At 35.8% G+C, this 16033-nt stretch overlaps 1 protein-coding gene across 2 annotated transcripts in view; it reads right to left on the reverse strand.

The window, feature by feature from the left end:
* Positions 1–801: 801 nt before the first annotated feature.
* Positions 802–16033, reverse strand: part of SLCO1C1 (solute carrier organic anion transporter family member 1C1) — a 43348-nt gene continuing 28116 nt past the window's right edge. Inside the window, exons 11-15 of one of the 2 annotated variants that reach the window (XM_036019273.1) lie at positions 10747–10912; positions 7635–7819; positions 5386–5450; positions 3183–3297; positions 802–1651 (exon numbers count right to left, since the gene is read on the reverse strand). In XM_036019273.1, the coding sequence (XP_035875166.1) occupies positions 1429–1651; positions 3183–3297; positions 5386–5450; positions 7635–7819; positions 10747–10912 (754 nt within the window). In that variant the 3' untranslated portion in view covers positions 802–1428. Of the gene's footprint in view, positions 1652–3182; positions 3301–5385; positions 5451–7634; positions 7820–10746; positions 10913–16033 lie in introns of both variants that reach the window. The other variant, XM_028532654.2, reaches the window with a different exon arrangement.

The following is a 16033-nucleotide window of genomic DNA, read 5'->3' on the forward strand; positions in this document are numbered from 1 at the left end:
AAATAAAATGACAAAATTAATATGTCTTCAAAGGAAATTTTTCCACTCTCGATCCCCAAACTTTTCATCTCCAGTTTTTTCCATTCCAATTCACAGGACTGGTATATAAAGAAAAAAATTAAAACGCACACCATGTTGTTTGCATTATTTGATTCTTCCTCTGTGTACTACTGTGTTTTTGAGCTGGACAATTTTTTTGGATTTAGGTTCCATGACACACCTTGAAAAGACTCCTTGTTGGAAGTACCCTGTTTATTGTTCTGTTTGTTCGAAAGGCTGCTTAGAATTGTACAATTTCAAGACTCCACTGGGGTGAACTCCACCTTAAGTCTGCTTTTCTTGGGAGGGCCAGCAGGTCCCTCTTGTGCAGCTATGATGCAGGAAGAAAAACATAGCGTGTAATAAAGCTGAAGATTAAAGATGGTGGACTCTTTTACCTACTACATTTAGGCAGAGAAGCACCAGGTAGCCAGCAAAGAGGAAATGCCTGTCTTGACTTTTTCAGCTGCAGAGAAACAGAGAGGTCTCTGCCAGGCCATGCCAGCAGCAGCCCTCTGCACAGAAGCCCTTGGGCCCTATGAGAGGCGCCAGGGAGAGCACCAACGGGAACCACACCACTCAAACGATCACTCTGCATTCCTGTTAGAGCACCTACGTTTACTGTACACTTTTAGAAATTCAACTTTCAGATATGTGTTTTAATGACGTGTACATAAGTCTGCAGCTGCTTATGTAAACTATAATATGGACACTATTATATTTAACATTATTTTTAAATTCACTGAACTCATAGAAGGATAATAAAGCACATTTATATTAATTTTATTATTTTACAACCATGGTCACTTAAAATGTCACACATAAAGCACATGCAATGAATGGTAGAAAAACTAATTATCCGAAATTCAAATCCCCTAAGATCATTTACCTCTATATATTTCTACATCAGAGATAGTATTTCAAAAGAAACGAGAAGGTTAAAATGAAAATTTTCTCTACATGTTCTGGCTCTATACTAACAACATCATTTAGGTGATGTTTGAAAGAGGCCAAGACGTGGTTCAATTTTTAACAGTTTTCTCTTTTCCTAGATAAGTATCTCAGCTTAAAAATTATTTTACACATAGCTATTAGACTATAGGGACAATTGTTCTACTAGGAATATAACTAATATGTCAATGGGCACAAGGTAAATGAAGCAGATTGAGTAAAGAATATAAGACATTTATATATAAATAAAAATTTTACTTTCATTATCTATATTTTCTATAATATGATTAATTCTATTTGTTATCAGATGCATTATCTAATAACTAGTATCAAAAACAAAGTAGACGTTTTTTAAAAGGATAAAGAATGTACACGTTGATTCAAATTGGTTTGCAGAATTTCCAGAAAATAGAAAAGATGGCATAAGACATCATTTTTCTAAAGCTGTGTCTCCTTGCCTGGCCAGCAGCTGGGTCGCAGTAAGTGGTCACTCGCAGCACAACTCTCCTTCCTGATTCTCGTAGACACCATTGTTCTTTCTCTCTTGGTTCTGAGGCTTCTATGCTTTGAAACATAATTTTTCTTTAAAGTGTAAAGCACTGCAATACTTAGGAAAATGGACATTACGCCCAGCAGCATAGTTAGTCCCAGATATATGTGTCTAGAAGAAGAGAGAATCTCAGTCTTAATTATTGTAACTATGAGACTTTAAATAAAATGTGAAAGGAAGGTAACAGTATCATTCAGTAAATATCAAAACCAATGAAATCCATCAAATAAAAAAAAACTGTGATGAGGATGGTTTCTTCAACAGTGCAGATTCATTGGCCATAAAAGGCCTTCCTCTGAACATTTTGCTTACATCAAGTAATATTTTAAGAGCATCATCATTTGCAGTTACTACTAAGTATATAGTCAGTTTTATCCTCTCTGTAAACTACTCCCTTGTCCAGGTGATCATGTCCCGTTTTGCCAAAAACAGTGCCAGTATATGCTAGTGTTGTCCCAGGGTAATTCTGTATACTGCCCCTTCACTTTCAAAAGTTTCTAGGTTAGAATAACAAATTCTGTCGTTACCTTTGAACCTTGCCCAAATTCACTTTTACAGAAAAACTGCAAGAACCAATGTTAAGGGGGAACTGGAGATCTCAGCAGAACAGAATGGCTTAAGAATAAACCAGAGATTTAAGTCAGTTTCTTCCACGAGAAGCCTTTAGTTTTGCATTCTGTCGTAAAGCATGACTGAAGGCATGGGAGGACAGGTTGGGTGATTCATTCTGGTCACCTTGTACATGCACGCACAGTCTCTGATTGAGTTGCACTGTCTTTACATTGAAAGGAACACTGCCTTAGCACATGTGAGCAAAGCTGAATTCTCCTCACAAATCGGGTCCCTTTCAAAGACCAAAGTAAATTTCTCACTTTACATCAAAGCCTATTAAATCAAACAAACTTACTTGAGATGGTTGGCTCACTTCGCATCCAACTTCCAACTTACATGGCTCAGCACCAGGTTTAGTTCTCCAGAAAATGCTCGGATTGAAAATCTAAAAAACTCCCACTTGCTTTTAAGCCATTGAAGCATTGCTTTAAGCAATAAGGGGACTAAATTGTTTGATGAATTAGAGTGAATGATGCCATAGTGAAAAAGCCATGTCCCTCAGCCCCATACACACTCACACTCACAGAGAAAACCTTTTACTTTTATGCATTTCAAGTACTGGAATAATTGAACATCAGTTTGGCAATAAAAGCCGGATAGGTTTACAGCCAACTCAACTCCTGCCCAGGGGGATTACAGCTGACGCAAATGGGACAGTTTGGCTCAGTTTGAAAAAGAATAGAAATAAACCCAAAATGTGACCTAAATTTAAATGCTTCTGAGTTCAGGGAATTACTCATTTGCGTGCATAAATTTTCAGAATTCTGCGCTATTCTGGAATTTTATGTCATTTTTAAAAAAGTGATTATTCATTAAAAAAGCAAGTTAAGATTAAGAATGGGGAATATTTAAAGGTATAGCCAAATAATTAAATGATAACAGATTTATCCTATAAAATAGAATATGCTCCTCGACTAGACTATCCTCCTGACAAGCAGTGAAACTACATGAGGAATTCTTAGTGCCAGTGGTGCTGTGACAGTCTGAGAGGGGAGAGCAGTGAGATGTGGGAATGGGATTGATACGGTACCTAAAAACATTCGAGTCATATAATCTGCAGGATCCTCTGCTTCCACATCTTTTAAATCCCCATTTGAGGCATGAAGTGTCAATCAAAACTCCAAAATATACAGGAGCTGGGATTCCTGCTGTGAGAAATACAAATAATCGCTATTATATATATGTGTGTGTGTATATATATATACATATACATATATATACACATACACACACACACACACACATCTTTTTGGTTATCCTAAAATTAATGATTATCTGAAACTACTTAATTTCAGTCCAAAAATTACTGCTTTGGAGATACCAGGGCATCTGTAGAACATGCCACCCCAAAACATGCCTCTGGTATAAAGATTATTCTGAGCTGAATATTTTGAGAAACAGAAGATAGGAGAAGCTCTGAAGAAAGAGGACATGTTTTTTTTTTAAGGGAAATTTATATAAGGAAATCATTTGCAAGGGTCTCTATATATACCAAGAAGATAATGACTCTAGATTCAAGAAAGAACTAGCTGGTTCTATTATGCTAAAGTCCCATGAACAAAAAAAGCAATTAGTTAAATTTGTCTAACAGTCAACTTGGATTATTTGTTATCTTAAATAAAATTTGTTTCTTTATATATTATTCAATTTAATGGGTTATTTACATTTGGGTTAAAAACATTTAGGTGAGCCCTGGCTGGTGTAGCTCAGTGGATTGAGCGTGGGCTGCGAACCAAAGCGTGGACTGCGATACAATAGCATTGCAGGTTCCATTCCCAGTCAGGGCACATGCCTGGGTTGCAGGCCACGGCCCCCAGCAATTGCACATTGATGTTTCTTGCTCTCTCTCTTTCTCCCTCCCTTCCCTCTCTAAAAAAAAAAATAAAAATAAAATAAATAAAATCTTCAAAAAAAAAAACCCGTTTAGGTGATATCTAACTTCAATTGCTGTTGTGAAGGGCCAAAAAAATCCAAATGCTTGCAAATTTCTGTGTGTGTTTTAAAATTTTCATAATGGCAAATTTTCAAATGTGCACAAAATCAGAGAGGATGATTATATCATCCTGTGCGGCACAAAACTTCATGTGCCATTACTAACTTCAACAAGGGTCAATATTTTGTTATCCCTGTGTCATCCATTTCCAGACCCATACCTCCCCTAATCCCTGAAACTTGTTTTTGAAATCTCAGACATCGTGCCAGTTCCCTTGTATGTATTTCAGTGTGTATCTACAACTGACGACATTTTCAAGCATGCAACTATGCCATTCAACACATTGTATAACTCTATCAGGAGTTCATACTCATGCTAAGAGATATTAAGTCAGGTCAGACAGAGAAAGACAAAAACAACAACAACAAAGAACAAAGAAATACTCAAGGTCTTGGAAAAAGAGATCAGACTTGCAGTTATCAGCAGCAAAAGGGGGGATTGTCTCTCCAATATTATCAGGATTATATTGTAACTTCATATACTATACCTATTTTATATCAAGATCTTTGTAAACCAAATTTATTTCAAATTTTTGAATGTCTGTTTGTTTTTCTCTCTGGTAATTCTTTTTTGTTAAATTACCAAGAAATCTTTATGATTGCTTCACTTTATTCTTTAGAATATAAATTTAATAGCAGCATAAAACTTATCTGAATCATTCATACTATTTCCTATGGGTTTTAATTAATGTATATTGATAAATCTGGTACAATTCCAATTACATTTAAAAAATCATCAAATCAACTGCACTGCTTTGATTGAATGATCACACCTTTCTACCAAAATGATATATTCTAGCATTGACAGTAGTTCAAAAGAATGCCTTCTATTTTAATAACTGAAAAAATTATATATAGGCTTTAGGCTTTCTTGCTAATTCATATTTTTGCTCCTCTCTCAGAGGGTTTTCCTACAACAGCAATGGATTTTTTGAAAATATACCAATGTGGGAAGAGACAAGATGATGAAGCAAAAAATGTCATTACTCTCACAAATTCATCTTACTATAACATGGGCCCAGCACTGGCTCTCAATAGATATATTTCTGAAACAAAGGGAGAGAAAAGTCAAGGGGAGGAAGGAGGAAAGGAAGAAATGAAGAAAGAAAGGAAATAAAAAGAATAGGGTCCTAACCACCTACATCATTTAGTCATGCATGCTAATTCTATAAAAATATTTAGAAAAGTATTCCAAATACCCTTGTGATGGCTACCCTACTTAAAACATAGATTATACTTACCAAGAACTCTTATTGCCAAAGTGTAGATACCCAGAGCAAAAGACTTAAGTTGTGGCTTAATGCACCTGAAAACAATAAAAGCACTATTACAAATTTATATATATTCCATTAAAGCAAATAGTAACATTAGTGATAATCTACTTAACACACACAAAGTGATATTAGAATTCAAGTAGCACTTATGGAGATCCCACTAGTGTCCTAGCATAGGGAAGGCAAATTATGCAAAATTAAAGGCACTACATCAAGGAATTTACAGTTAATATTACTAGAAGGTAAATGAGCCCTATAATCAGCCAAACAATAAAGACAGAAAAATGCAATCTTCTAGGATTGCAAGAATTTGAGGCAATAATAAAGAATTAATAACCTTTAACTAGTTTTTGTGGTTCTGGTCTGAAAGCACAGGACCATACTGATCTGGATGGATACAATCACAATTACTGTGGCATGGTAAGTATTTTTGCTAAACAGTGGGAACTTGAATTTTCCAGCCGAGTTCATGAGTACCTAAAATAACAAGAGCATCTTAATAAGATTGAATGCTGTTGCTGATTGGACTGTCATTTTAATACTAAGAAAAATGACGATATAATATGCACTATTGAGTGTTAACCATGATGCTAAGTTCAACTTATATGTATATTTCATTTAGTTTCTGCTTTAAAAGAGGCAAGAAACACAACTTTTCTCCTTCAATTCAAGGACATTCATCTCCTTCTTGGCTCCTTTGAGGAGCTGGTGGTGAGGAAAACTCTTCCTCTAGTAGCCTGATTATTCATTTGGCCCATTAACTACTTGGCACAGGAAAAGAAGATCGTGACAAAATAGCTGTGCATGAAGAGCGATCCTGGCCTGAGAACTCTGGGACAATGATTTCCCATCTTTTCAAACCCATGCTCCTATTTGAAAACATCTCATGCTCTCATTAAACCCTTTTCCAAAAATCAGATTTGTGGATATCAGGTCCTGTGTTCTGTTTGTCTTTCCTAATCAATTTCCGTAGTATAAACTGTGGGAAATTAAATATGTATACAATACTTTTTATTGCTCTAATTTTCAAAAACTTAATATTCATTTTTAGCTATATTAATTAATTTAAAAGTCACCTAATTCATCTCATAAAAAATAAGTTTCCAATAAAAATTGATTTTTTGTTTAGTAAATATATAAACATTTGTAGCATTTTTAGGTTACTTTGATTAATTGTATAATAGTAATATTTGAAAGGCTAATTCAATCAGAAAAAAATTATACAGAACACTGGTTATAAAACATTGAAAAATTTGAATTTATGTACATTAATATAGAGATCTATGAAAGAAGAGCTAATAACAAGTATTTAATATAAATTACATTATAACAAAAGGAAAGTCTATAGGGAAGTTGAATGAAGATATAATTTCAAGGATAAGAAAGAAATATGCAACATTTTGACTATTAAAGATTTTTGCATGATTTTAAATTAGGTGATATTGGTTATTTAATCACTATTCTTTAGATCTCATTGGTTATATTTAAAAGAGTGACCTATATTTAAAATCATTATATTTTTAAATAAAAATATTTATATTATACTGGAAATCAATGCTTAGTTGCTATTTAAACTTATGGTAAGAAATTTTTAGATGCCTACTTAAATATGCACAGAGGTACACAATATCAAAAATTCTTTTAGAGTTTTTATAAGCAAAAATGTTTGGAGTCATTGGCATCACGTTCATAGATTAGGATCCTCAACTGATCCAAAAGCCCTTAAAATGTCCCCTCCCTGTGTGCATGTGTGTGCACGCACACACACAGATAATACCAGTAAGAGCAAGAATATATTTTAAAAAAGTAATAAGCACATAATATTGTAGCATTAGATGAGCCTTTAAAAAATCTTATAAACTCTATTATTCATAATTTAGTGAAATCATGTTTAATCTAAAACACATTTAGTCTATCCTAGTTAACACTACCAACATTAGAAAAAACATACCACTGTTTATTCCAAATAGTATTTTTTGAGTGGTAACGGTGATGTAGGCACTAACATTCTTTCCAGACCAATGGTTTGCAAATATTTTTAACTAGGAAATCTTCTATTCAACATCATGTTTGTTATAAAAACCTAAGTATCAAAGTGTAAAGAGGATGCCAGATAAGTTCCCCGAGAGAGCTGTAAGAAATCACGATAATTCCACTGCTCTAGATGACTACAGCACGTCTGATATTAAAATTGGGGCAGAAGAATCAGTGTTCACCTCAGAAGCAATATGTATCCAGGTATGCCACCCAAAGATAAAGTATAGGACGTGATGACTGATATTACAAGGAAATACAGAAACATTTTGGGACACTCATTGTCTTTTTGGCATCTGCCCACCATGCCTGAGAAATTTCCTGATATTGAGGCTGCAATTCCCACACAGGTGCAGTTATGAAATATCTGTAACAAGATAGGGAAAAGTCCAATTATTGAAGTGAAATTTAAATAAAATTAAAAAGATAAATATTTATTTTAAAGGACTTCAGAGTATGGTATGCATGCATTGTGTAAACAATAAGGAAAATATTCTTATGTATTTTTCTATTAGAATATATCAAAAAGGCAAAGTTTCTAATTTTTAAAAAATAATCCTTGTTTTTTTTAAAGATTATTTATTTATTTATTTATTTATTTATTTTTAGAGAGGGAAGGGAGAGAGAAAGAGAGAGAGAGAGAGAGAGAAAGATCAACATGCGGTTGCTGGGGGTCATGGCCTGCAATCCAGGCATATGCCCTGACTGGGAATCGAACCTGCGACACTTTGGTTCGCAGCCCACGCTCAATCCACTGAGCTATGCCAGCCAGGGCAAGGCAAAGTTTCTAGAAGTAACATTTCATTATCCAAACAGCTGATAGTTGGTCTACAAACTACTGATCCTATAGAACAATCTCCCCAAAAATCTAACCAAATCCAACGGCACCTTATTTCCTTCTCTGCCACTTCCAAGTCTAAACCACCATTATTCTCACCTCGGTTATCACTGTGGTCTCTTTATGCTCAACTTATTTCCACTCATTCAGTTATTGTGTTTTCCACACAGTAACCAAAGTGAGCCTTTACAAATGGAAGTCCAACTATATTACTGTTCTTGACCTTCCAATGGCTTACTTATTATTAAGTTTATTGGGTGACATTAGTTAATAGGGTCACACAGGTTTCCAGTGTACATTATCATGATACACAATCTGTACGTTGTATTGTGAGCCCACCACTCAAGGTTAAACCGCCTCCATCACTATGTGCTTGGCCCCCTTTATCCTCTACCACCCCACCAAACACTTTCCCTTTGGTAACCACTATACAGTTGTCTGTCTGTGTCTCTGGGTTTCTTATAACACTTGTATAAAATCCCAAATCCTTAAAGTGGCTTATGCACTAGCTATGATGTAGCTTGTGGATCTTGCGCATAACTAACTGCTCAGTGATTTTTCTCCTGTCCTCCTGCTTCAGCCACACCCATGGGCTCCCATCATGCCCTTGTCAACCCTCGAACAAGTACCCTTGCGCCATGGCCCTGCTGTCATCTCTGCTGGGCAGCTCTTCCATATGGCTACATGGCTGGCTCATGCACTCAAGTCCCTGCCCCTGTATTTCATCAAAAAGAGCTTCCATGACCCACCATTCAAAATGATACCCCCATCTCGCCACCCTTTCCATCCTAATCCCCCTTTTCTCACAGTGCTCATTACTACCTACCAGAGTATTATATAATCATTTATGTTTGAACATATATCCCTACTAGAATGTAACCCATGGAAGAAACTGTCTGCTTTGTCATCACTGCATACCCAGAGCCTAAAGTAGGCTCTCATTTCAGGTACTCAATAAAAATGCTAAATAAATAAAAAATTTGAGGGTATGACAGAATGTATAGTAGTTACTAGGGAAAAAAACCTTGGTGAATGAAATTCAACTAAATCTTGGAGAGAGAAGCAACTTTTATAATTTCTCATCAGTTTGTTTCTGTAAATTTCACATATGAATGTGTATATATAGTAAGTTGCCATTTTTATCACAGAAAAGCTTATGCATTTTTAGATAATGAAATAAAAGTTGCATTTACTTTCCAAGAAAGAGTAGCAACATAGATTTCTTTTGAATGTCAGGTAAAAAGTTTTTGAGTGTTGACTGTCTCTCACTAGATATGTGATTTTTAGGAGTCCCTTGTATCTTAGTGCCTCAGTTCTCACATGAGGAAAACAAACCAAATAATACCCATTTACTCGAGGAATGCAATTTTGTTTTAAAAACACTTCTCTTAGTCTCTGGCATACAATGTCTTCAATAAGTGAAGTTTTGGTTAAGAAACTGCTTTCGCTCAAGCAGTCTGAGCAAAGGAGTCGGGGCTGAAAGAAAAATAAAAAGAAAGGAAAGAAGGGTGAAAAGGGAGGGATGGTGAAAAGTCAGATTTCAGATGGATGGGTAGCCTTCCTATTGCTAGACACCAAACTTTTCTGTTCTGAGTAAAATGTCAGAATATCAGTAAACAGGGAGAAAATCAACGAGTGTGACTCTGCGTTAGCAGAAGTGTTTGCCTAAGCATTCTTGTATTGTTGATAAGCATGTGTAAATACATGTTTAATCTTCAACCCTCAAGGACTGTTGAATATAGGCAGACCTTGCTAGCCACAAGCACAGAGCTGTGTGACCATTGTTCGGTATGTACAGCAAAAACAAGGAAGTCTGTGTGTGAAACAGGAATGCAAAAGCATGATTAGAGGGATGAGTCTGTTAATAATGATATCCTTCACAACTGGTTTTCTATCTGTATTTCCAAACTCATCATCCTCTTCCACCCTACAAAACCCTTCATTCCAGCCACCGACTCTTTATTATAGAAATTGCTTGATTTCTCAGGAAGAGCTGTCCCAGAACCATCAACATCCTCAAAACCTGATTCCTAACTCCCTGCGTCTAGACCTCTTGGGCTAGACTTCCTAACACTGACCTCTACTGGTCTTGTCCCTGAAATCATGGGTCTTGGCGTCAGCAGATCTCAATCCCAATACAGATCTTACTGTATAATCTTATGACTTATACTTTCTCATTCAAGGTTAATATTCCTTAAAAGCAAAATAAGAGAATTAGACTACATAACTACAGAGCTCCTCCAGTCCGTTCCATGATTCTAAATCTTAGCCTAATTCTTGCAACAACTCCAGTTTCTCTATATTTGCTGTCTCCACACAAAAAACAAGGGCAGAGTAAAAGCCAGTGTTCCTATGAGCACGGTCTGCTTCTGTGGGCCCTAGAGTCCCCCCATGGAGTTGTATAGTTATCTATTGTAGCAGGCCTGTTGGCACACACTTTAGAGAAGATTTCTTACTACAGTTTTTCCACTCCTGGTGGAGGTTTGACAACCAGCAAGACAAGCCGATGCATATGTGATTCCATTTTCACCACACATGGGTTCCCAGTTTGTCTCTGAACATTTGCATCTTGAGTTGCAATCTGAAAAGAGAGCTCGTTCATGATAAGAGACAGGTTTGGTTCTGAAAAGAAATGTAACAGTATAGCATATTACCTCTTAGCAGGCAGCACCCTCATATTTTTAAAAAGCAATGTTCTGGAGTGATATAAATGGCACTGTCAACAACACTTGCCTTTTGGAAACACAACTGTCATCAGAAATATCAGCTTCTGATCATTAAATGTGAGTTCATCCATGATCAACAGCTTTCTCTTGAAAGTTATCTATGGAGGTTTTTAACTTCACATAATATCTAGTTCTTGGCTTATGGCTTTTATTAATATCTATCGCCTCTAGAATCCTCTAACATATTTCTCCCCAAAGATGTATGAAAATGGCTAACAAGGCAGAAAAGTAAACTTTTAGAGCAATTTATGACATTATGAGGGGAGACCCCCCAAAAAGGAATTAATTTATAAAAATTGTGTATTTATTCTTACATGCTTAAACCTTAGTTTCAAAGTACTGTCCATTTGATGTAATACACCTATCAAGATATTTTTCCACTGCTGGAAACAGTTTCTGAACTCATTGATTTTGATGCCTTTCCGTGCTTCTGCCATTTTTTGTTTCGCCTCTTCCACATTGGCAAAATGTTTTCCTTTGAGGACTTTTTCACCCAGAGAAATGGAAAAAAAGTTGCTTGGGGTGAGATCATATGAATAGGGAGGGTGGGGGATGAAGGTCATGTTGTTTTTCGATCAAAAACTGTTGAACACTGTGCTGTTGAACTCGGCAATGTTTTATGATGGGTGATTTTAAGACACCCATCATAAAATGGGCAGACACATTGAAAAAATCCACTGAAGCTGAATGATGCCTCTCGCAATAATGGCAGCTGGTGCACCGATACAGATGGGCTCCTAGGACACTCATCTAGTGGGGGAAGGCTTTACTACAAGGGGCTGGCCCTCCAGAAGATAATTCTGGGTCTTTTGGGGCCCCCTCTCATACCTGAATGCGTTATAGGTGGATTGTGTCTAAATGTCCTTCAAAGTTGTGTAAACATCAGTAAAATTGGCATTGCTAATGGTATGGTGAAGGAAAAAAAACTGCCAAAAAGTCAAAATATCAACAATTTTTCTACATTTGTAGGAGCTACGTAACCTATCAGTGTAAGTCTGATTAATAAATGCATTACCAGTTTTTCCAACTTTTCTCTCTCCCAGGTATCCTCCCACTGTGTGGAGCTCTTTCATATCTTTTGACTTTATTTCAGATGCTTTTTAAAATGACTTAGCATTAATTTATTCATAAAAAATACCAAAAGCCTTCTAAGTAGTTGCTTTGGGAGAAGATAGTTACAAATATGAATGAGACAGTATCTGCCCTCAAAAAGCTGGCTTTTTAAAAATAGTTAAAATTACCTACTTTTGATGGTCTTCTCTCTTGTTCTCTCTCATTCTCTTATATTTTCCTCACTCACCTCTCCCAGTATTCCTTCTCTCTCACTTATTTCCTCTTCTCACCTGGATTACCTAATATTTCTACACCTATTCTCCTTGCACTATTCATATCCCTTTCTTCTTCTCAGGATGTACTTATACAATGGTATGTCTCTTCATCTGCTCCTTAATGGTCATTTATTGGCCTTTAATAATTCATTTTTTCCTCTTTCAGTTTGAATTTATTTATTTGCTTATTCTCCCCCTTCCTTTATTTCTTATGAAAAAGATGAAGAACTTAAAAAGAAAAATATATACTTTCATGCACTTTGAGTGAAAGCAGAAACTCTTTGTTTTAGTCACTTCTGTATCACCAGCACCAAATACAATGCCTGGTACATAGCAGGCTCAGAAGCAAGATTTCTGGTAGGTCAATCAATCAAAGAAAAATGGAACTGTTTTGGAGAAAGAGTTCATCAGTCATTTTGATGCCTCCCTCTGAGAGGCATCAGATTATCTTCTATAATAATTATAATAATAATTTCTTTACTGATGTAATATTCTACCTAGTAGAACTGCTATGCATTTGGACCTCAAATGTAAAAAGAAAAGACCTCTGAGATGTCTGCAAACAAAATGAAAGGATATTTAACTAGGTCTCCTGAGAAGTCATATAAGACTATTTCATTCTATTCTCCTCCATTAGGCATTAATGGTTAGCTGTTTAGTAGTATCTAAAAATACAAATACATGCCTTTGAAAGCCTGGAATCAGGCCACTATGAATACTATAGGGCTGTGATCACAGAAGGTTGGAGCTGAAAGGAAATTGGTGTCATCTAGAACAACTTCTCATTTGGCAGATCAAGAAAGGCAGGTCGACAGTGGGCAGGTAATTTGCTCAAATTCACATATATTAGTGACAAATTATAACCACATCAGACTTATTCTCATTATTGCAGAACAAATGTTTCATCCACTGCCCTATGTAAAGCTTCTGTACATTCTGTACGGTGTTGTCCAGAATGCTATTTGAAAGTCCAGAATCAAAACAGCCTGAGGGCACAAAGCAACTCAGGATAATCCCTGGGGAGCAAGTATTTTATAAAGCCAATTATTTTATATTAATGAAGGTAAGTTGAATTTATCGCCTAGGGCAACCTTGAAGCAGAAACTAGTTGCATACATGTTTAATGAAGGGTGTGTTGACAGTGAAGTTGTTTAAAATTTTAATATTTTAATTATAAGATGAGTTTCCTCAAATATGCCAGAATGTTTATACCCAAAGGAAATTTTTCTTTAAAAATAGTCAAACTGGAAGAGGGGAGATTTTCCCAGTGGTGTTGCCATTTTTATTTTATTTTTTGTATTTTTTTGGCTGCTTCCAATTGCAAAGCTACTCTTAAAGGCTAACTCTTTGCCATTGTTGAGGATGTTTTAGAAAGCAAAAGAGGAGTCTTATAATGTTTTAAGTGATAGCATTATTACAATGCAGTTCTAGTCTTTTAAGGTAATTTCAAGGCCTAGTATCCATGCAATAAACATATTACCTTTCATTAATTTAGAAATATTTATGTTTTATTATGTGAGTATACTTCTAACATGAACTTCAAAAGTTTGCTGTTGTCTGTTTATGTGTTTGCTTTTGTCTTAGAGATAGCATGATGGTGTTGAAACAGTATTATACTTTGAGGGAGCTAACTGATCTTTCTTAACTCAATTTCCATTAAACAAGGATAATAAAAATTATCTCATAAAGGTGCTCTGAGGCTACAAGGGAGATAATGAAAGTGAAGATGTTTTATAAATTGCAAAATACAAAGTACTTTACCACTGTCCATCCACCATGAGGATTATAGGGACAGTTAAAGATAGCACAAGACTTCAATTTATAAGGCTTCAACTTGATAGCACAAGTTCTCAATTTACATTGCTGACTGTTACCAATGTTACACTCAGGTAAGTCTGACGTGATGGTGACAACTTCCAGAAGCATGGTATTTGAACTTTGCATTCATTAATTTTCCTGGACATTTTAAATAACAAGAGTACAATCGATGTTCCCTTAACAACAGGAGAAACCAACTTAATGAAAGTGATAGAGACTGGAATATGGAGACAAGACAAATAAGCTTGGAAGAAAGCACAGGAAGGGAGCTGGAAAGCAAGCAGTAAGAAGCAGCTGAACAGGCAGGAAACAGAATGTAATGTCAGGAGCATTGACCTTTGAGCCATAGGTACTTGCAGGCAGGCAGATGCAGTCAGGGAGGTCAGGCTGAAGTACAGAAGTGGCTCCACAAGTTTTAAAAACCAATAATGTAATGTTAGGTGGATGAATAAAGAGAGGGGTCTCTGGTTACTCATTGTCACAAATGGAGGGATCACGAGGACCCTTGAAAGGAAAGGGCAAAACAATTTCTTCAAGGTCCAGCCTGATGTTAAAAGTGATAGATTTTACTTCTGGGTGTTTATCTAAAGAAAATGAAAATGCATATTGGCAAAGATATAAGCACCCTTATGTATATGATAATATTATCTACAATAGCAAAGATTTGGAAGCACATAAGTATCCACTGATAGAAGAATGGATAATGAAATGTGATATATATGTGTGTGTATGTGTGTATATATGTGTGTGTGTGTGTGTGTGTGTGTGTGTGTGTATACTCAACAGTAAAAAAGAATGAAATCTTGATGTGTGTGGCAACATGGATGGACCTAAAGGGTGTTATGCTAAGTAAAATAAGTCAGGCAGAGAAGGATGAATACTTCATTATTTTACTTGATTGTGGATTCTAAAATAGAGATAACAAATGAACAAACTAAACAAAACAGAAATAGAGTCATAGATTCAGGGGAACAAGTTGATGGTTGCCAGAAGAGAAGGGGGTGGGGAAATGAGTGGGAAAAGGTGAAGGGGAATAAAAGATACAAATTTCCAGTTTTAAAATAAATAAGTCACAGAGAGGTGATAAGCACAGAAAGTATAGTCAATAATATAATAACTTTATAGAGTGACAGGTGGTTATTAGATTTATCATGGTGATCAAGTCATAAGGTATATAAATGTCAAATTTCTGTGTTTTATACCTGAAAATATATAATATTGTATGCCAACTATGCTTTAATTTTAAAAAAAAGGGTGATAGACCCTGCAAACCTAGAAACCTAACCACCCACCTATAAGGGATGGCACAGGTCTGAGAGTATCAATAAATATGCTCTTGGCCAACTGCAAAAAATGAAAGAGAGGTGTCATATGGGCTACCGGGTTGAGGAATAGAATTCTCCCCTAAAATGTCACCTGATTTGAGTACAACGGAGGCTATAAATGGTGGCAGAGAGACCTTCCCAGCTACTTAGGTGTCCCAAGAAAAAAATACAGTTGTTTCTGTGAATGCCTCGTGTGTTCTGTGTCAGACAGCAGTGATCACTTTCACATGCGTTATCTTGCTTATGCCTTACAAAACCTGAAAGGGTAGTTATGATTTCTATTTTTAAATGGGAAAATCGAAGCTAGATTATATTAAATAACCCACACAATTCCTCTTCACTAAGAATGGGAAGGGGCAAGATTCAAGGTTTAAATTTTCCATGATCAGGGTGTTGCCCTAAAATAAGATGTATGTTTAGCATTTTAAAAAAATATTTCTCTAGTACAGTAAAATTCAAAGGAGATGACAGATTTTGGCAAATATAACAGCTTCCATGTTATAAACACAACTAGCTATTCCATAATAGAAAAGTCATTCCCTTCTC

Source organism: Phyllostomus discolor, chromosome 2, assembly GCF_004126475.2.
Source record: "Phyllostomus discolor isolate MPI-MPIP mPhyDis1 chromosome 2, mPhyDis1.pri.v3, whole genome shotgun sequence".
NCBI classification, from domain to species: domain Eukaryota; kingdom Metazoa; phylum Chordata; class Mammalia; order Chiroptera; family Phyllostomidae; genus Phyllostomus; species Phyllostomus discolor.